Source organism: Podarcis liolepis, assembly GCF_965112155.1.
Source record: "Podarcis liolepis genome assembly, chromosome: 1".
In the NCBI taxonomy this organism is placed as follows: domain Eukaryota; kingdom Metazoa; phylum Chordata; class Lepidosauria; order Squamata; family Lacertidae; genus Podarcis; species Podarcis liolepis.
Window position 1 is genome coordinate 78,800,331 of NC_139554.1, and position 23,072 is coordinate 78,823,402.

The following is a 23,072-nucleotide window of genomic DNA, read 5'->3' on the forward strand; positions in this document are numbered from 1 at the left end:
CATTTATTCATTATCCAAAATTTGGGTTTTGAGTTTTCATATTCTGTGTGTGCGTGCCTGGTTTGCTCGAGTTTTTCTTTAAGGAATTACTGCTGTGCTAGAAAAAAAAATCACATCTTATTTATGGACCTGCTCCCTGAGAGGCATTAAGCCACTAACAGGAATGTATTTCTCCTCTGCTTTTTACTTTCTTCTCCCAGTAGGAAATTAGCACGCAAGAAGCCTATAAATTGTGCATTGTTGTGTGTGCTGCTCTTACTATGTAAATCTTTAGTCAGTTTTTTATGCACATGAATTTTATGGATCTCATATCTGTAATATAATTCAACCTTTCAGATACAGGCATTAATTATGAGATCCTGGTATGTAAAGAAAACCTTTGCAGTGATGGTAGTTTAAAAGCATTTCTTTGTATCTGTTGATAGTAGTGAGCAGCTGTCCAAATGAAAAAAGGGTTCTCTTGTGCAGTTAGAAGGGCCTGGACTAGACAAAAAAAATACTATGTTTTCTGACAAGTTGAAAGATGCTATGTTATAGACTAGATGATCTTTCTCTCTAGAAACTAATACTGGAGACATATGCCTGTGAAGATTGTTCCTTGCAGAGCATCATTTTGTGGAGCCTCTTAGCCTTTCCCTACCCCATCCCTTATGTAGTGATTTCACTGCAAAATCAACATAACACCTGTGTAGAACCTGAGCAGTCCATTGAATTATAGGAAAGATGTTCAGTGGTAGAATGGAGAGATCAGGACTTTGACACCCAGGAATTGTTGGGGCCTTTTGACTGAATGTACACACACATTATGTCAAAGAAATAATGGTGTAGACTGAAACAAAACAAAAACGTATCAGGATGAGGGAGAAACCAGTGCTGATAGTGGGGGAAATGTAAGCAATCCTTTTGAAGAAATGAGCTCCATCTCCTATGGGAACATTGTCATCTTTGTTGAACCTTGAATCCTTTGAAGATAGTCACAAGGTTGCCTTCATCCTAATAGGCCTTTCTTCCCCTGAAATCTTCCTCCAGCCACTTCTCCAGATTGCTTGGATTCGATTCAGTTGGTTCCCTCCTGGGGCTGTTTTGTCATGCTGACTTTTTGGCAAGTCCCCTACCAATTCACGTTATTTGGGTGTGGCAAAGTACCGTAATTCTGCAGTGGCAAAAAGAAGGGAGATCAAGGTAGCAGAAAGGAAGTGTGTTCTGCAGTACCTGGGAGAGTAAAACAGAAGTTGGTGACAGTGGCCTGGTATGTACAGTTGAGCACCTAAATGACCAGGCATGCATGTTGAGGACCCAAGCCATGCCCTGTAGCTGAATGCTCATAGGAATTTTAGAGCACTGGCTAGGAGCCACACACTGTGTGCTCCAGATGCACACACTGCCTTCTCTGCTAAGAACTTGGAGGGGGAATGAAGATCCTTGGACATCTGGTATGATATGGAATGTCAGATTCTGGTTCCTTGAACCAGGAGTCAAATCCCTGGCTTCAGAGTCAGGCCTCTGTTCTTCTCTGTGGCCTGCAGGGTGCTTTTCCTTGAACTGGGCCAACTATTTATTTGGAAGAGGCAGAGGCAGTTTTGCTGTCTTCTGTCTGTAGAGGGCACCTCCGCCTCTGAGTCCTGGTTGACAGTGTTTCCAGGAAATGGGACATGGTATCAGTGGTTTTTGCTGTGTGCATGCTGTCAACATGTGACGGTTGCACAATGGTCTCTGACCAGAAGGAAGGCCTGTCTCAGTTCTGAGGAGAACAGCTCTCCAGAATGGGGGGGCTCTGCAGTGAGGAGCTTTTTTCTTCCATCTTTTCATTCTTTTCCTTTTTTATTCTTCCTGTGGAGGTATTGTCACAGATCCTGTTTATTTAAAATATTTGGACAGAAATGAAAAAGCCAGGAGTCCCTGTGGTAGCAATTATGAAACCGCAGTACATGTCATTTGTGCAAATTGTTGTGGATTGCAAACTCAAGAGTTAATTCCAGAGTGTGCAGCTGCCACAACTGATGTCTAAAAAGTCTAATTTGCAATTGGCACTCCAGGAATCTGTGTGTACTCATATGTGTACTGCATGTGCACAGTACAGTTACTCAGACATTCCCATTGGGTTTGCTTAGAATTTATTTCTCTCAAGCCTAGAGTTGATACAGAGTTTCTATATGAGAAATGGACAGGGACCTTACAACATGTGTATGCTTGCTAAAAACGAACTTGCTGATTAACATCCTAGACAAAAGTACTTCTTCATGTAAAGCATAATTACGTTAATGGAATTCACTGTGACAAATGTGGCGTGGCCAGTCTCACAAATGGTTTTAAAGGAGAATGGGGCAAATTAATTGAGGAACAGGGTCTTCCAATAGCTGTTAGTTCAGTGAACCTCCCAAGTTGCTTTGGGTGTGGGGAGAGAGCAAAAACAGGGAAGAGGTATCAGTTAACTATCCTGGTTGTAAGTTTTCTGGAAGAATACAGCTGGCAACTATGGGAAACAGAACACAGGAGTAGATGGACCATTTTTTAAAATTGTGTCTCTGGAGAAGAGGGTAGCCAGCATAGTGTTCTGAACTATAATTCCTATCATCCCTGGCCAAGTTGACTGGGGTTGATGGGGGTTGTAGTCTGAAACATCTGGAGGGCACCATGTTGGCTACCCCTACCCTGGAGCAACAGTCACATGCTTTGAAAAGGAAATGTTTTTAAATGCAATGTGGAAACTGCCACAAAAAGCAGTGTGGAGTGCTGCTGTCAGGATTCTACTCCATTGCATCTCAGTTTTTCTATCCCCCCCAAATAATAATAATTAAGCATTTAGTGTCTGTTGAGCATTCTTGGGCTGTTTTCCCCATTATGGTTTGTTATACTTCTATGAATCTTGGGATTTCCCCAACCATGCTAATACCTCCATCGTCCTAGCCTGGAATAGATGAACCCAATGGTCTGATTCTGTATAAGGCAGCTTCCAGTGCTGGCAATTTCGAATAAATGCTTTCCAGATGCTTAGCTGGTGAAAACTAACAAAAAGTGTCAGGTGCAGTGGATTAGTGAAACAAACTGAGTTCAGATATTTTAGCCTAGCTATAAATAATATGTAAGACAGTGTCTCAGTTTAAGAATGAGATTAACAGGTAAGAAAGATTCTAGCCCTCATGTTTTGGGAAGAAGGGCTTGACAATTGTGTGCCATGTTGCTGAAATCTCAGAAAGTAAAGGGTGTATGATACAGTGGGGAGTGGTGCTTCTTTGGTTTCTACTAAACACCAGAAAGAATACCATTGTCAAGAGTATCAAAAGAGGTTGAGGAGAATTAACAGGGACACATTTCCCTTGTGTCTCTCCCAACAGAGGTAATCATACTAAAATAGTTTCTGTGCCAAAACCAGGCCTAAACCCCAATTGAAATGTCTGTACTCCTGATTGTTATTACAATAAAGTATACAGGTTACTCAGATGTAAGTAGGTTTTGCATATTTTATTATGAGCACATAATAAGATTTCCACCCTGTATGCTATGTATTTTTTAGGTAAATCATTTTAGCTTTGAGCTTTAATGTTCCTGTCCTTATCCTGGGGCCCTGGATCTGTTTTCAGATGCATGTCATGAGGTTTTTACAAGCTGTTCTGCTGTTGAGTTCTTGCAGAAATATCTCTGTTCTGAAATATTGACAAGAGCATAGAAAAAGAAAATAGCTGTGAAGTTGATGGACATCTTTATACATTTCCCCTTCAATCTATATTTTTTTTAATTTATGCTGTTCAAAGCGTGGTTAGAAGTGAAAACAGGTTTCTTGATACTTGAGTTTTGTAAAATTTCTTTGTAAACAACATGGCAGTAAAATAATTTGTCTGGTTCAGAGTCTGCTTTCTTACAAACTAATATCTGAGTTGGGACCAAAGCGTGCTGTTACATTTCACAGCAATATTTAGAGATAGTGGGCCTCCTGCGCTTCCTTTTGGTTTAATAGATTTAAACCAAAACAGAGCTTGAGAGGACATGGCTCTAATCAATAGTGTTTACAGATTTACATCTCCAAAGCAGAGTTAACAATAAATGATGCCCAAGTTGCTCACTGTATTAAACACAATGAATGTTCAGGGCATCAGCGGTACCCTAGATCTGTAACCCAATTGCTCTTCAGACAGGATGCATTGCAGATGGTTATGCCTGGAATTGGGACACGGGTGGCGCTGTGGGTAAAACCTCAGCGCCTAGGACTTGCCGATCGCATGGTCGGCGGTTCGAATCCCTGCGGCGGGGTGCACTCCCGTCGTTCGGTCCCAGCGCCTGCCAACCTAGCAGTTCGAAAGCACCCCCGGGTGCAAGTAGATAAATTGGGACCGCTTACCAGCGGGAAGGTAAACGGCGTTCCGTGTGCTGCGCTGGCTTGCCAGATGCAACTTGTCACACTGGCCACGTGACCCGGAAGTGTCTGCGGACAGCACTGGCTCCCAGCCTATAGAGTGAGATGAGCGCACAATCCTAGAGTCTGTCAAGACTGGCCCGTACGGGCAGGGGTACCTTTACCTTTATGCCTGGAATAAAAGTCTGCACTGAGCATCTTGATTCTTGCTCTTCTGTCCATAAGTAGCATGTCAAATTAAAGCCCTACCATTCTTAAATTGTAAGCAGATTCTCTCATTTACACAGCATTCAGCGAAGAGGTGGTGGATCATTGACATGTTGTCAGGGACTGGCTAGACGAGGAGGAGTGTTGGCTGCCAGTTGCCCGAGAAGCACCAGGGAGTGACACTGGGGAGGAGGGAGAATTTGAGTCTTGACTCAGACTGGTGGGAGAGGGAAGAGCAATCCACAGAGGGAACCATCAGGGAAGTCTTGGAGCCAGAGAGTGGGGGCAAAGGGGAGAGGCACAGTGTGGACACAGACCCTGATAGGGATCTGCGTTGCAGGACAGTCCTATTCCAGCCCCTTCTCCCCCCACCCCTTTCTCAGTGCAAGAAAGGAGAGCTGAAAAACAGAAAGCAGATAAGAAAAGTTGAATCATGCCAGAAGAATGTACAGAGAGAAATGCTTAATTAAGGGAAGGTGGGGAGAGGTTTCTAGCTTCTGCAACTTTCATAGCCTGATAGCGTCTGTTATCTCTGATTGTGAAGCAATAAAGTTATTTGCCTTCAAGTCGCATGCCTGTTCCCGATTTACAGATTTTACGGCAAGGCTGTTCTGGCAGCCTGACACATGTTTTCCTTGGAGGAGCATGGGGAACCTCAGGTCCCAGAAGGAGAATGCAGCCCTCCAAGTCACTCTCTCCATTCTTTGTCTTCTTGTGTGGGATATGGACAGAGAATTCCCATAGACTGCAGCATCTGCCTCTCCCTTGCCCTTGAGCCTGCGTTGATGCTGCACCAAGTACCTAAAGTGGGCACAGCTAACTGGGACAAAGTTCACCCTGCCCGTCCGTCCGGGTCTTAGTAATACAAACCAGGTGGGCCTCCTCATCCTCCATCTAATTATAGGTGAGGGAGATCTTAATTAAAGCCAACCTGCTCTTCAAATAGCAGCATCCGCAGGCCTGAGTTCTGGCTGATAGCATGACCCCAATTCCTCTTGGTAGAGAGGGGGCCGGCATGCAGCACAGCCACCAATTGCCTATGTCATATACCCCCTCATTGGACTTGCCCCACTGCCCTTACCTGCAATTGGGGACCCCTCTCCCAGTCTTCCCAGCTGATCTTGTGCCAAGCACATATCAGCTGCCACCTCTGAGAGCAAATGTCAAACCTTCAGTTGTAGCATATCCAGAAAAGATACAGTCCCAGCCACCCTGGTAGTTAAGCCAAGGCAGAGCTCCCAGTTGGTAAGCCTGGGTGTGGCAGGCTTCTCTGCTGGCCCGAGGTGAGAAAAGCCCCACATTGATAGGAGTAGGGAGGGTGTACAGACAGCTGCAGAGTTCCTCAGGGCCCAAGATATGTTCATGCAAGCCATTTTGGACAGCAAGTACCCTTTTCACATTTAGAAACGAAGCATTTGAACCTGTGAGCTTGTAAAGTTGTCAGTTCATTTTGTTACCAGAATGAATAAAATTATAATTGTATAATGGGGTGGAAAACCATTTTCAAAAAAAGAATGTTTTGTCTGGAAAATTTAATGGCTGCTGTTTTAAATTATTGGAATTATTTGTTCTCCTTGCTATTAACAGAAAAGTACTCTTAAAAGCTGCTTTAATCAAGTTTTGTTTGCAAAGGACAACAATGTCTGTTGACTGGTGTTTCTATTGGATTAGCTGACACAGAGCTTGGATAGATGACTCTTCTAATTAAATGCAAAAGCCAATAAATTGGGAGCAACTTTTTTTAACTTAAAGAAGAAACACTGTTCTAAAATGTCAGGGATTTAAAAAAATCAAAATAAACTACTGGAAAAAGTAAGTAGCTTCTTTAAACATGTGGCCCATCAGCATGCCCTTGAAATGCTTTATCTGAAGTTTGTGGCTTGCTAGAAGGTGTGTGGAGTTTAGAGAATTGGGGATGGGATCAAAGGTGGAGAGCTGGGGACCGATTCCATAATTTTGGAAAAACACAATCTCCAGTATAAGGTTAGTTAAAAAGTGAACATAAATTTTAATGTTAGCAAAGCATGATCTATCTAGATATAAAACACGCTTGAGTATAAAAATAATATTCAGTGTGTTCTAACAGATAAAACATTTGTGAAGTATAAGAAGTATCTGAAGGGGTTGCATGAGTTTGCGTAGATGAGAGGATTTGTTTTGCTTGGATTATGTAGTGAGCTTCATCACTGAGTGGGAATTTTAACCTCAATTTCTCACATTCAAAACTAGCGCTCAAGAGCCTGAGCAGATTCAAGGTGGATCCCTGTCAACTTCTGATGTCAGCAATCAGCTACCACCCACACCATCCTGGACAATTAAATATTAGGCGTGTCCCTTTGTTCACTCCATTTGCCAACTCCCATATCCCTGCCTCAATCTCCCTTCCATCGAGTTTTCCTTTCCAGGGCAACTCTCCTGCCTCAGTTTCCTCACAGACTACAACCTCTCCCATCTCCCTACATACGTATGTTGTAGAAAAGCACCACTTCATACATTCTTCATCTGGATATTTTTGGTTCTCTGAACAAAAGAATAACTTTCAATCTATGTAAAGACAAGTTATAATTAAAGTAAATGTTCTTAAATAGCTAAAAATTAGTCTCTGTCAGGGAAGCTCACTGTTTCCTATACCGTCCAACATGTTTGAGATTGCAAAGAACAAATGAGATAAATTTGGATATTTAAAATATATAGACAGAAAGTAACTTGGCTTGCTTTGCATCTTGCATACCTGTGGTGCCAGATGTAGAAGAGAAGCATGAGAACATAGAATTTTTATGTTGTTGTTTTTAAGGTTTATCAAAAGCAAAGAAGGAGAGAATGAAGTAGTCATGAAAAAATTACCCAATATCAAACAATATACGCAATATCAAACTGGTACGTAAGCAAAAATCTGATGAGACAGCAAGAATAATAAAATTAATCGTAAAACCCTGATGCAATAAAAAGTTTTCAAAATCTGTCTGAAAATGAGAATTAAAATATTAAATACATTTGTTTTTCAGTTTTATGATCTTAAAAACAAAATAGAATAAACTGAAGCTTTAATAAAAAAAGAAATAAATAATAAAAAGTGTCCTCAAAAGATGAGAATGGAGTGTGTGTGTGTGAGAGAGAGAGAGAGAGAGAGTGAGAGAGAGAGATGAACTGAGCAAGACAACGGAGTTAAATGACTGGAACAGAAATTAGAAATGGAATAGACATAGTGAAACAGACATGTTTATATACTGACTGGATGAATTTTAACACTGGCATTTTAAAAAAACTTGCATGTAGAAATTGACAAGATCTTCCAATCTTCTGGAGCAAATTTTGGCATGCGTGCAGGGGATTGCAAGGAACAGGAGAGGAAGGGGAATTCCTGTTTTGTGTGTGTGGAACTCTGTTTCTCTAGCAGATTGTCACTGTTGGTTGTCACTTTTAAATCTTCAAGCTATTTATGTGGATAATAACATAATAAAATGGGAATGCAAATTTTTGAAATGGTGCTGGAGAAGAAAGTGTATATAGGTTTGATATAAAGAAAACCCAACACTGGGCAGAACTGGAGAGAAACAAATGGCATATTCAGATGTTATCCCTGTCACACAGTCCCACCGCTCATGGTATAGCTTAGAATCCTGCATGTTCTAAATGTGTTCTAAATCATGTTGGGAGCTTGCAAAAATACGGAACGCTTCCTGCTACAGACCTTTTCCCTCACATGCACGGAGGGTGGTGCAGCTGGGGGATGGCGGGGGGGTGACAACAGCAGCAGCAAATGTGTCTCCTCGTCCCCTCATCATCCAAGCCCCAAATCCGTTGCAAAACATGGAGAAGAGGTGATTTATGATGATTAGGCACATTCCAAGGAAATCTGTGTACATTCTCCATTCCATTGTCGAGGCCACTCCCCGGTGTTTGCTACCATCTCAGTTGGGGCAGGTGGTCATTAGAGAGAATCACACTGCAGCTTGATCCTGATTTCTTTTAACTTGGACAAGAACAAATTCCAAAGTGGAAATTGTGGTTTGTTTGAAAGTGGAAGCTGTTACTTTCTACCTTTCAAGCAAAGGAGTGGGAGTTTGGGAGCCCTAGGATTGCCCTTTCCCCCCCAATCACCTGAACTCTGATTTAGGACAGTGATTATCTGCACTGGGCCATTGACTTGGGCTTTGTGTCACCCTTGCACAAACTTGGCTTCAAGCATGTGTAACCAGTTGAGTAGCCATTAGACATAAGAAAGCAAACATAGCTCTTCTTTCCTTAATTTGCCAGCAAGCAAAGCTGAACCATCATTGGGAGCAGTTATTGCCTGCTGATGAACTACAGTAAGGTGCAGAACATGATAGGTGGCAGAGCTAACCAGCTTTTCCAAGTAGTAAACTAGTGGTATGCTAGTGACAAAAGGTTGTGCAAATGGGTGCAATTCAATTTGGAATGTCCAAAACATTGGGCTCTCCTGTAGGAGATTGATATTGAAGTCTGGATTGCATATTGTTATTACAACATGATTTAGTCCTAGCTATGCTTATAATCTTCTCATTTTCATTCATCTTTCCCCCTCAGACTTTATACTCCTAGATCATCTGCATTAATTCAGTATCATCCTGATTACACTCTGCTATTTAAATATTGCTGATAATGATCATGCACCTTCTTCATACTGGAGAACCATGTCACATTTTCACTGTATTATTTTCCTTTGTCATTGTGGGTTGGTTGATTTCCTGTGTGCTTTAGCAGTTTCAGCTTAAGGCAGCTATACCTCATGACTATTCATTTAGTTTGCAAACTATTTTATCCTGAAGAAGGGCTTTTCTACCCGAAATACAGTGAGAATATCACATAGTTCAGGAAATCTGTCCACCTTCTAGAATGCTCTATATTAATAGTGTTAACTTCTGACCAAATAAAATCTGCCTTGGTTGGGAATATGTGGTTTGTGGGCTTCTTACCAGGTAACTTATACGATAACTCATCATAACATGCGGGATCAAGAAATAATTTCTCTTCAGGTCAGAAACTAGTGATCTTTTCTCCCCTCCTCACCAAAAAGGTACGCAACTCTTCCTTTGTGGCATGCAATTTCCTGCCCGCTCTCGATTTTTATTGATTCCTGTCTCTCTTCCTTTAGCATAAGGCCACCAGATTCCTTCTCCAATTTGAAAAAGACAAGTCAGACTTGTATTTAATGATTTTATGAAAGCTCTAGGGTCTCTTATGCATTTCTTTTCCTGCTGTACTCAGCATAGACAGACACCCCCCTCCCTTTCCACAATCGCTCATTGCCTAGGCAAGGATTCCAGCACAGAATATATAAGTGGTCAACTGCCCTCCTGGGCCTCAGCATGGCTGGCTGGCAGATTGTATCTGCCTCTGCAACCTCATTATTGCCATCAGTGGGATGGCACAAGAGCTAATACTTTTTTTTAATAAACCCCTTACATTGGTGCTTCAACTGTACTCTTTTTTAAAAAATTTTTATTGTGCTTCAACTGTACTGACCCAATTTCTATGAGCGTGCAAAGCTGAGTATATGTGGCCTTGTTGAGCAAGTATCAGATGTTCAAATGCAGCACGAAATAAGACACCCTTGAAATCTCCAAGCTAACCAGGCAGTTAGTCCAAATGTATCTCACAAACAGGGGTTTCACGGGATGAAGATGAATGCATGTAAGATGTGCACCATGATGTCCACTTCCATGCTGCCAGCTTTTCATACGCTCTTCTCTTCCCTATTTGTATGCTGGGAAGTTACTCACTGCTGTACTTTTATATGGGGGAGTCATTTGACTTGCAGAGCTGGAAGGCATCCTGAGATTCATCTAGTCCAACCCCCTGCAATGGCCATCTGCTGGAACACGCAGCAGTCCCATACAAGGATCAAACCTGCAACCTTGGCATCATCAGCACCACACTCTAACCCACTGAACTATCCAGGCTGGTGATCAAGACTCTGACATTCTAATCTTAATTTCTCTTATTTCATAGAGGCAACCAAGAAACACTGGATAGTGGGCAGAAAACTTTTGGTTGAGGAAACGTTCTGGTTTTGTTGTGTTTAATGGCTCTGAGTTTTATGGTCACTTAGTGCTGTGGTTTATAGCATGCTGTTATCTGCTTTAGGCCGGCTTCATATATTGTAATTTTCCTGCAAAGAGGAAACATACATCTCCCATAGTGTCTGAAGCAGGTTTAAAGTTTATTTGTTTGCACTTCAGATATAATGGCAAATGTGTATTTTTTGCATGAAACTTGCAAATGCTGTGTGGGAAGTGGTCTTTGGATGACTGGGAGCAGAGTGGGAGGAAGATTTAATGCAGAATGCCCTGTATACAGCTAATTTTGCATATTGGCTATTTAGTTGTCTTAATGTGTTATTCATAAAGTTTATTTTAAACTTAAAAATTAATTTATAATATGTTTTAAAAGTGGTGTGGGTTGTTTGTCATTTCCCCCTGTGCCTTTGAACTCACTATTTCTGCCTACTTCATGCTTCCTGTAGATCCAAGGGTCTTCAGTATCTCTTGGGTAGTGGTTTTGGGATGTATAGAGGGTTTTTATAACCTCCTACATGTTAGATAATGCTGGTAGTTTTATTAATTTAACCTATTAAACAGTACAAAGTTGATCGTAATGTTTTAAAACACAGCTATACATTTGCTTCTCCTTTATTGATTGACATTGCCTGCATCATTAAAGATGTATAGTTTGTAATTGATCAGTCCAGTCACTGGGTTGCATGAGCTGTGCTCTTCTTGCACATGGGTGTTTGCGAAAAGTGAATTTTCTCTCTTTTCTTCCCCACTGCAACCCCAGGGGATCCACAGAGATCTCCTGAGATGTGGGTTGGGGGAAAAGAGAAGCTTTCATAAGCTGCCTCTGCTCAGCTTCCCACTCCCACTGCAACCCCTCACTTTACATCCCAGGCCTTTCTTGATGGTCTCTCAGCTTCCAAGGGGGCTGGCGCTAGAGCAGCAGAGGCACTGGTATTTTTTGTGGTTTTCTGTTTCCTCTGCTGAGACACTGGCAATATTTTAGGCCTTCTTTCACAAAACAAGCTACTTACTGCTGTTTATAGCCTGTTCTTTTCATGGGAGCTCATTTTGAGTGTCTGTAATCAAAATTTGGAAGCTCCCAAATGAGCTAGAGGAAACTGCTTTGGAGGGGTTTCTCTGGGGCTCAGAAGTTGGCCTGGAAGTTCAGCATTACAAACATGGCTTGAGCATACCAGCAAAAAAGGTGCTATGACCTCAGAGTCTGACTCTGATGGCGCCATGGACGGAGGAAGAACCAGAGGGTCAGAAGGAATTGTGTGCTCTCTACTGATCCAGTAAATCTAGCAAAGGTAAAGGCCATTCTGCCAACACCTCTCTGGCCTGAGGAGGTAGCACTGACACCCTCCAGCTATGAAGACTCCAGCCTAGAAGCTCCAACAAAACCACTGTGTTGTATCCAATGCTACTCCTCCTCAAAGTACACCCACTGAAAATAATGGGCATGACTCACTTAGGTCTATTAATTTCAGTGGGCTTACTCAGTATAACTTAGTTGGCTACAACCCATTTTCCTGCCCCACACCATTGGAGTCTTATTGCTGCTGGAACAGACAAAGCTATTGTAACCAGAAGTGCTTCACCCATTGGGTGAGTAGGTGTGGTAAGGGACACACAGGCACCCAGATGGAGCTGTGGCTTTATTTAATGCTTAGCCCGGGGTTATCTGTTGCCTAAACAACATTCTAACCTAGCTTCCCTTTGAACTCTGCACGGAGCTGTCCATCCTAGACTTAACTTGGCCATGTCTAGAGCCACCATGCAGAACACAATGGAAGTATTGTGGTGTGCAATTAATGCCATCAAAATAGTGCTTTGATTGCTAGTTGCAATACTGCTTGCAACCCAAGAGACACGTTTGTTTCCAAAGCATATATTCATTGCTTCAGTGGTGCTGAAAATTGAGAATTGATCTCATCAGTTGGCCTTGCTACATCCGTTTGTGATAATGTTGTATTGAAGGTTGTTTGTCTGTTTTCCACCACCCACACACTTTTGCACCATCTCAGGATAATCATTCAGGACCGCTCTTGGAGAAAACACAAGAAACCTTGTTATTTTCCCAGGAGATTCTCTCCTGCCCCTGTCTCTCAGTCTGTGATTATCTTTCATAATTAAATAAAACCTTGATATGTTGTTGTTACCAGCTCATTGAGGAAATTGCTTTTTAAAAAATCTACCTTAGAAATAATTGTTGAGAACAATCTTGGCTTTGAATTTCAAGGGTGTTGTGGACCATTTTAAAATGCCTCATTTGCTAGACACACTTCCTTAGACATTCCTTAGACAGACACACTTCCTTAGACCGACAATGTGGGTGCATTGGTCCATAGCCATTGTTTATTCTGCTCTTGCAGACATCGGACATTTGAGGAGATCAAAGAATTGTTTCTTGCTTAATCTTTGCAAAATCAGCAGTTATTGACAATAACTAGTGGTGAAATAATGCCACATTTTATTAAAAGGTGAAATATCTCCCGATTTATTCACCATATAGCCTGTTATTGGCCTCTGTAGTGGGTTGCACAATATACTGGAAATGGCCGTGTTAGTGTACACAGGAGTTTTATTGGAGGCCCATGGTGAGCTTTATTGCCTCTCCAACATTTTATGAGAGTCCATTAAAAAAAGATACTTTAGACGGAGCATTTACTGCCTGACTTAAAACAAAGGGTTTTTAACTGTGCAAGATGACTATAGGCTTGCTTCTTATTTCTTGGACCTGATTAGGAAGGAATTTTCTAATATAGGTGTGGAGAAACCCCAGGGGCTGTAGTTGCCAAGGTGCTGCATGTACCAGATCCATGCAGGCACCAGTGATTTTTCCCATCCATTTTTGTCACACAGGATCAACACCATTTTCATACCATTTCAGTTGCTGAATGGCAAGCTGTTCCTTTTTAAAATTCTAGTGTTTAAAAGCAGTTTTGGGACCTAGCAGTGGCGTAGCGTGGGTTGTCAGCACCCGGGGCAAGGCAAGTAATTTGCGCCCCCTAACCCGTGGATTTGCACCCCCTAACCCGTGGATTTGCGCCCCCTAACCCTAACCCCCAGATGTTGCACCCGGTGCGGCTGGGCCCCCCTGCACCCCCCACGCTACGCCACTGGGACCTAGGCAGGAGAAAGTGGAAGAGGACCTGCTGTGTTTAAAAATGAATTGAGAACTCTGGTGTTCATAGGCATTTCCAGTAGACCTACTGGATTGGGGCTCTTGAATTCTGGCTAATCCATCAACTCTTGTTGTCAGATAGATCATACAGCAATAAATAGCTGTCTTGTCTTATCTGACCAACTTAATCTATTTATTTACATTTGTGTCCTGTCTTTTCTCCATGGAACAATTTCCATTTAAATACTGGCCAAGTCCAGATCTGCTGAGCTTCAGGATGTATTTGCCCAGGATAAAAGTGGCAAAGTTTCTGTCTAGAGTGCTTACAGTATAAGGCTAAACTCCAGAATAGTATTTGGCAGTATTGGTGGGGCAGCACCTCTCATTTCACCTCTAGTCAGTTACATCACTCCTGCTTACCAGCAGGGGGAGGCAGCCACAAGGCCCGTGTGGTTCAAACTCACCAGCAGGAGGGCTGAATTGACTCAGCCCATGATTTGCACCTCACCCATCCCCTCTAAGCAGCAGCAGTGTGACAGACCATAGGTCAGGTTCATGGCAGCGCCCTGCCATACTGCTGACTACTGATATTTGGGGTCTTATGTACCATTGACTATAATGAGGCATTATGAGCTGGGGGAAGAAGTCCTCCCATTTTCCCTAGGTTAACACATCTCTAAATAGGACTTTAGCATGTCTTAAGTGTGGGAATCTGGAGCATTTTGGAGCAAATTGGCTGAGATTCAGACGGCTGTACATGCAGCGTTTGGTGAGTAGTGGAGGCAAAAAACTGCAGGTGCAAGCAAACACTGGGAAATCCCCAACTGCGCTTTTGAGTATTCACTTATTGGAATACAGCCGGTATTTATAATGGCCGTCATAACATTTTTCTATACATATCTGAGACACACACACATGTGATAAAGCTGGCAGTGGCTCTCATTGCAATTTTCTTAATAAATTTGCTCTTTCTCTTTGTTTGGAGGACCTTGTTAATTACTTTATTTCTGTCTGTCGGTGCAGGGCTGCCACAGAGGGTCTTTCTCTCAGTTTAATGGAACGGCTGATTCAGAAATATGATGACCATGTTGTGAAGATGCTCACGGTGCAGTACCGAATGCACCAGACCATCATGCAGTGGGCTTCCACTGAGATGTACGGCGGCCGCCTCTCGGCTCACTGCTCCGTTGCGCAACATTTACTGAGGTAAGTGACACTGTGCCTGCTTGCTTGCTGTTTCTCCTGACTCTAAACATTTTCAGTGCGGATTGACATTGTCAATTAATATTGATGGAGAATATGCAGGGTTTTCTGCTATCTGCAATTATCCTTTTTTCTTTTTCTTTTTGCCTCTATTTTAGCAAACCAGGGTGGGTTTTTTTATCGCCTTTCATTTAGCAAATATTGATCTTGGTTTTCCCTGCACTGGTTGCAAAATAGATTTATGTGCAGTTCTGTTTTTTTAATTTAAGTAAAGCAAATTTATATAGCAACCAGTTATATCTTGTGGGCCTGATTTTGCAGTCACTGTGGGCCCGATGGCTTGCACATACCCAGCCGAAGTCTTTGGGGTTGAAATAGCTGGCCCTCTATGTCGTACCACAACGATTTTTGAAACTAAGATTCAAGGGCAATTTGCTATCTGGGTATTTTTATTTTGTTTTTGGTGGGTGGGGTTAAGAAGTAGTGGAAAACAAGTTTAGAGCCCTCTTGGGTACTTGGAGCCTATTCCATGTCTCTTTGAGTCTTAGCCTTTGATTCCAATGCCCAGTGCAGGCATAATAATATTACCGATTGCTTTAAAAAATTGGGAGCATGCCGTGCACACTCTTCTATGTAATGAGGAATATCCCTCTATGGAATGTCACTCTAGTCTTTCACTGTTGGGTGTGATGTTGTTTGCTCAACAAATTAAGTCTTTTTTAGATGATCTTTATATGCAGCATCATCAGTGTGCATAGCACTTCACGGAGTACAGGTCAATGGGAGGAGAAAAGGGACAGGGCTAGACAGGGAACAAGATCTGATTGTTTTAGTTACAAGGTTAGGGTTAGGTGCAGGCTGAGTGATGGCAGGGCATGGGAGCCAGGCAGTTGTTCCAAACATAATAGGTAATTTTTTAAACTTATAAAATTATATGAAACAACCAACCAAACAAACAAACAAACAAACAAACAAACACAAGGCGTATGCAGTATATTGAAAGATCCAGTTTTTAAAAGGCTGCTAATATGAAACTTCACTGTGAGTTGGGCTCATATTGGCCATAATCTGTTATATCCACTGGTAGCAACTGGAAATTGCTGTCAGCAGTGCTCAGAATGGAGTACTTGAATTTTTATCTTTCAACCACTAAAATGCAAAACATAGCAGGACTACAAACAGAGCCTTATCTTTGTGTAAAAGAGAGAAAGAAAATAGAGTACCGTATTTTTTGCACCATAACACTCACTTTTTTCCTCCTAGAAAGAAAGGGGAAATGTCTGTGCGTGTTATGGAGGGAATGCCTATGGGTGGCATGCCTATGGATTTTCCTCCTCTAAAAACTATGTGCGTGTTATGGTCGGGTGCGTGTTATAGAGCGAAAAATACGGTAGTTAGTATTCAGGGAACACTTACATCAGGATAATATGGATTTTTTTTAATATAAAGAAACTCACATTATGGATTTAAATCACCAAGAAGATAATTTCAGTATGCAATATTGATCGCAATTGCAGTGAAATACTTTCTCAGGGCTGGAAGAAATGGTCAACAATAAAAAATGAATTATTGTTTTGAATGAAGGAAGATGTTACACTCTTCAGTTAGGGTTTAATGCTGCAGCAAATTGAAGGCTGCATAAATTCTCACTGATTTCATTGAGCTCCAGAGCAACCTCTTAACCTGAAATATTCTCCCTTTTGTAATCCCCATGCTGTAGGCTAATAAAAGGGGGGACCAGTCTTCTAGAGTTCTAAGATTCCCACACAAACCAAGTTGTAAAGCTCAGGTACCAAATGGTGATAATCCTGGGTTAGCTAGAGTGTTGCCCTCCAGATGTTGCCCAACTCCATCTCCCATCATCCCCAGCCAGCGTAGTCAATGATCAGGGATGATGGGAGCTGTAGTCCAGCAACATGTGGAGGGTCACCGGTTCCCTGCCCTTGTGCTAATCAGTACTCTCCTCCTGCCCCCAGCATTCTATTTTTAAAGTCTTGGTTATTTCATTGAGAGAGTTACAGATGCGTGTAAGTATCTCCAGTTGAATTAAGTGATACCATACAACCTGATTCTGTACATATTTGCACAGAAGTTTATGCTTCTACATTCAGTGAACCTACTTCCAGGTAAGTGTACAGAGAAGGCTTAACTTTTACAGCATCTCACACTTGGTTTTCAGTTTTTCCAGGCAGAAATTATTTTCCTGAGCTTGGGGGAGGATGCTGTTTTCATTTGGCGTCATTTTAGTCTTGGTAGCCACAGCAAGGGGTCTCCCTGTTTTCAGTTAATGAAAGTAGAAGGAGCCCACCTTGCTTTATAATTTTTATTCTGCTTATTGTGAACTGTCTTGGGTAAGCATGATTGGAAAGAACAGCACAGGCAAATTAATAACGCTGCTTTCCTTGACACTGGTTAGAAGTGCTGATAATGTTCTTTTAAAATTTTTAAACAAAATGGGCTTGAGTTTTTAAGAAGACAGATAACTGAAGAGGCTGCTCACTGTATATAGGAAAAATTCACATTACGTGGTATTAGCAAGCAGGTACATCTTTCTTAGGAAGGAATTAATAACGGAGTGGTTTCCTTTGGGTTGCTCTGTAGGTCAGATGTAATGAATGTGGTGGCTCTTTTCCTCTCTTTCCTCTCTTACCCCTATGCCTCATACTCTTAGTGGAATTGCTGAGATGTAATGTTTAAAGATACTCTACCTTATTTTGTCCTTTGTATTTGGAACACCATTTTAAATTTCTGCATGCTATCTTTAGTCAGATTTTTTTGGGGTGGGGGGGACTTTGAGTGTCTCTTGCTCTGGGTGCTTTCGGAGATAACTATAAATTGTCATGGTGATGCCCTGATTTGAAGATTGTTTAATTATTCATTTTATTGTTTTCCTTATCCCTTGTTTTATTCCTTTTTTATTCTTCATTCTGCCTTTTACTTTTGGTGGTTTTCTATAAGTAGTATTTTTAGGGTTTGAATTTGCAAATGTGATTTGTTGTGTACCTTTTGAGCAATCACCTTTGCCCATAGGCAATAAACGATTTGACCTGGACCCTAATTATAGCAGGTGTATGTGCCTATGTGAGGTATGGCTGGAATTTAAAGGAATAATTATTCATAGCATTAAGGAAACTCTTGGTAAGCTAATAAGGAAAGTACCTCTTCTGTTGTAATCCTTATATTGGTCAAAAAAGATTAATGGACAGCAAATCACAACAAGGCAGGACTGCATGATTAACCAAGGGCAAATCATGCAAAATTCATTTGGCACATGGGCAGCTTTGGGCTGCTGTCACAAATTCACATTTGTGCATGAAATCTGTACTTGATATGTTGGTGGCTAAAAGAAAAGAATCTGCCTCTGCTCTTGGCCAGAGGGCGATAATGAGGGTTTCTTCCTGACAACAAGGGTGAGAGCTTTCTGAAAGCCTCTCCCCTACTAATTTCTGAGGGAGCAACATGCCATTCACCAGTGCAGTCAACACCGCAGCATTTCGAATTATCATGTGGCCTTGTTTTCATGATTCTTCACTGGCTTCACTAGTGGATTTCAGGCATACTGAGAATTCAGCCTTCATTGTATATGCATATTATTAATGAATCTGGGAAGAATATTTGGCTCTACACCTTGTAAGGCACTGCTAGTTCCAGCACATATGACTGAAAGAACTTCCTTGTCAAACAGCTTTTATGCTTATCATATATCTTATTTTAAGATTTAAGGAATATGTTGTTTGGGATATGCTGAACACCAAGACCAAGGGAGTGCAAAACCAAGAAAACGCTTCTGTCAGTGGTAATACATAAGTCTTAAATTTTCTCACAGCAGCACCTGGATTAGTAACCCAAACTCCTGTCTTTAGGATGTGCTTGGACCCAAAATTAGCAAGTATTCCCTCAGTTCTCCCTTACTTCCCTCAGTTCTTGCTGCTGATGTCATGAAAACCACTTTGCCATCATAACAGTTCTGTTAATGCCTTGCAAGTTTTGTTTAAGTTTACTTGCAGAAGAAGAAAACTGGTGCATGTATCAGTATGATTTTCTGTGGCCGAAACCATTTTCAGTATAGAAGATGGATCTGAAAGCAGCCTGTAAATGGCAACCATGAAAAGTCTCAGCATTGTGATGGCTCTGTCTTTCGGCCAATGTGTGTGGGCTGTTCTGCAGCTGAGGCATTGCAGCACAAGAAAAGTAGGGGAATGCTGAAATATTTATGCTGAAATAATCAGCAATTGCTTAGTACTTTAAACACGGAACAAAGGATAGGTCACCTGGAGCCTGCAGGGAAAATGCAAGAGAGAGGCTTCCAGAGGATTTTAGTTTGAAACTAGAAACATAGGACACTGACAGAGTCAGACCATTGGTCCATCTCGCTCAGTATTGTTGACCCTGTTTGGCAGCAGATCTCCAGAGTTTTGGTCAGGATTCTTTCCCAGCTCTATCTAAAGATGTAAGGAATTGAATCTGGGACCTTCCAGATGCAAAGCAGGTGCTCTTCCACTGACTTTCCACGCCTTTCCAAAATAATCTTCTGAACAAGAGCATCTTGTAGCACATGCAGAGTGTCCTTCCTCCCAAGCAGCCAAAGCCATCTTCCAGACATCTGGAACTGGGGGTTGGATGATTAGGACTGACAACATAACCTCCAGGCAAGTACAAGAGTCCTGATGCACTTCTAGTTTAAACTAAAATAAGTAGCAGTTGCAGGGATTACTCTATTTTCAGGCTTTTGCATTTATATATAGATTTCCTGTTGAATGGTTTCTTTAAATGTAAAGGTTCATCATTGTTCCACTCGATGTGTGTGTCTTTAAGGGGCCGGAGCAAGGGCCAGAGCAAACTAACGAGACCCAGCTTTACAGCTGTGAAACATAGCAGGTGCTGCTGAGTTGTATTTGATTAAGGTGTGTCAGCATCTGGGTAGAGTATATAAGGAGCAGCACCTAGCTCTCCCATTACCCTGGGGGATGGGTTGGTGGTTGGGTCTGGTTTGTTGTTGACGTATTTAGTGTAAATGGAGTTTTTGTTTTTCTTATTAAACCTTCTTTAAGTTATTTTTGAGTCCCTTTTTAATGCAAGGTCTCCCCAGCAAGCTCTCTGCAGCGTCACTATACTGCAAAAAGCCAACATCTTTGGTTATGGGCCCAGCTGCTGAGTGGATGACTGCATATTTTTGGACTCTGAGAAAGGTTTGAAAACTCCTTCTCCTGTTAGCGTAGTTTTTGTGGGTCTGGAAGAGTTCCAGAATGGTTGACCGGGTTCCTGAAGCTGAGAAGGCTCTGGTCTTCCCACAGCTAACAGATGAGAACTATAGTTTATGGTCTTTTCGGGTGGAGGCGCTTTTGACTTCTAGAGAAGTATGGACCTATGTAACTGATGACCCTCCTGACCCTGTAACTAATGCTTGGTCGAAAGGAGATGCAAAAGCCAGGGCGATAATTAATTTGGCAGTCAGCGACCAGCAAGTAGTCTATATAAGAAATAAGAAAACTGCCAAAGAAATGTGGGACAGTCTTGCAGCAGTGCATGTTAGAAAAGAGTCAGCGTCTGCATTGACGTTTTTCAAGCAGTTGTACCAGACGAAGTTGCAGCCTGGTGGTGATTTGGCAGCACACTTGAGACGTCTGGAGGCAATACGCTGCGAATTAATTCGAAGGGACATGGAGGTACCTGATATTCAGTATGTTTTTATCATCCTTTGTTCCCTTAATGAGGACTTTGATGGTATAGCTAGCCAGATATCTGCTGTTCCACCAGCACAATTAACTGTGGAAGGGGTAACGGCAAGATTAATGGGCGAGTTGGATAGAAGGGAGGCTTGTGCCATAAGCACTCCTGTTTCCAGAAAGAATGAGGAACGCCATATGCAAACCTGTGGTGATACAACTGCATTTAAAGCTGCAAAGCGTTGTTGGTTCTGCAATAAGCAAGGACATTTTGCAAGGGACTGCAGATCCAAAAGAAAGCAAAGTACTCCCAAGCCTGTTTCTGTTCGTCAATCACTGTCGTCAGCCCAGCAGCCGGCATCGTATAGTAGAGACAGAAACGAGCCGCGAGCTTTTCACGCTCGGACTACAGATCGTAAAAGAATTAAAGGTGCCAAGTGGAATTCTTTTATTGTGGACTCAGCCGCATCCCAGCACGTCTGCAACATTCGAAGCTTGTTTATTTCTTTCGAAGAGGAAATTGGTAATGTACATTTAGCCAATTCACAAGTCCTGCAGTCGCTTGGCAGGGGTACTGTTAAACTTGACTCTTTAAACATTACAATAGCGAACTGCATTTACTGCCCGTCAGTGGACAATTTATTATCAGTAAGGTGTTTTGCTCGTCAAGGCATAACTGTGCGTTTCATAAAGTCAATGTGTGAGTTTTTCGATGGGAACAAACGTCTATTGTATGCCCAGGAATCTGATGGTTTATATAGACTGTATTTTCGCACCTACTCCCAATCGCCTATAAATTGCAGAGCAGCGCAGTCAAGCCAGGAGTTGAGGAATGTAAGACCACATTCTGGGTGTATCCACGTGGCGCACAGAATTCTGGGACACCTGAATTTTGCTGAGGTAATTAAGACAAAAAATATTGTCGATGGCCTCAACTTAAAACCATGCAAATTCTTTATGCAGTGTCTATCCTGTTGCAAGAATAAGATTAAGGTTGCACGCAAGGGTAGGTGCTCAGATAGGAAAGTAACTGAGCCATTTGAGCGTGTACATTGTGATTTAGTTGGGCCACTCCCACCCTCATTAGGAGGTTCTAAGTACTGGCTTACCCTCATAGACCAGTATAGTAGATACTGTTGGACTTATGCAATAGCTGAGAAGTCCCAAGCATTTGAGAAGTACAAGGTTTTTTGCAACTGGGTAAAAACGCACTTTAACAAACCTATTAAGAACCTGTTTTCTGACCGGGGCGGGGAATTTGTTTCTGAGGATTTTGAGAAATTCCTGGAAGCGCAGGGGACTACTCATGAGCTATCTTGCCCCCGAAGTCCCTGGCAAAATGGGCTTGTTGAAGTTGTGCAGCGTGACTTGCAGGCAGGGGTTAAAACTTATCTGCACGATGCTAATCTGCCCAAAGCGTTTTGGGCTGAAGCACTCCATGCTTTTTGTTATGTTAGGAATCGCAGTTATCATTCTGGTTTAGATGTCACCCCCTATGAGAAGTTGTTTAAAAAACGCCCTAATCTGAAATACCTACGTATTTGGGGTTCAGATGTAATTATGCATTATCCTGATAAGCAGAAATTGGGTGAACGTAGTGTTCAGGGAAAATTAATGGGCTACCAGCAGGGGGCGTACAGAATTTACATACCAGCAACTGGCAAATTTCATATTACCAGAAGCATGATACAAACTGTAAATTGGAATGGGGTTGCTGTTTTCCAAGATACTGATGGTATAAATGATACTGAGGAGGAAGAGGAAGCAGCAGCAGCAGGAGGAGGAAATGGTGATTCTGAATTAATAGAAAAAGACAAAAAGCCTGTTGAATCTGATAATTTGTTTGACTTAAAGTCACAGGCACCTGAGGGGAGGTTAGATTCTCTTGAGTTTTCTGACCGTGAGCTTAGCCTACAGGCACCTCTTCAGACTGACAATGATGATTTACAACCTGAAACTAGTAGTTCACTCAGTCCCATTAAGTCTGAGGAGTCTGACTCTCCTTCCGGACTGAGACGTTCAGATAGAAAGAGGCAGAAGCCACAACGTTTCGCAGATGAACATTTTAATACTGTGTATGCCAATAAGGTGGTTTTTGAGCCAAAAAGCTACAATGATGTTCAGAATTTACCTAAGCACCAAGCTGTAAATTGGTATAAAGCTATGAACTCTGAGATAGCTTCTTTAAAAGAGCATAACACTTGGTCTCTCGTACCACAAACGCCAGATATGAGACTTATTGATTCAAAATGGGTTTATAGAGTTAAAATGAATGACAAAAATGAAGTTGTAAGGTACAAGGCAAGACTAGTTGCTAGAGGTTTTCAACAAATTCCAGGCGAAGATTATGATTTGTGCTATTCACCAAGTGTAAAATATGAAACAGTTAAGCTTTTGTTAAAAGATGCATCACAACGTGGACATTCTGTTTATCACCTAGATATAAAAACTGCATATTTGTTTGCAGATTTAAAAGAACAAATTTTTATGCGTGTCCC

The 23,072-nt window shown here is 41.9% G+C and overlaps 1 protein-coding gene across 1 annotated transcript in view; it reads left to right on the top strand.

The window, feature by feature from the left end:
• Window positions 1-23,072, top strand: part of IGHMBP2 (immunoglobulin mu DNA binding protein 2) — a 76,698-nt gene that overhangs the window by 28,144 nt on the left and 25,482 nt on the right. The window contains exon 9 of the mRNA XM_083480822.1: window positions 14,729-14,911. Coding sequence (XP_083336948.1) covers window positions 14,729-14,911 — 183 coding nt within the window. The remainder of the gene's footprint in view (window positions 1-14,728; window positions 14,912-23,072) is intronic.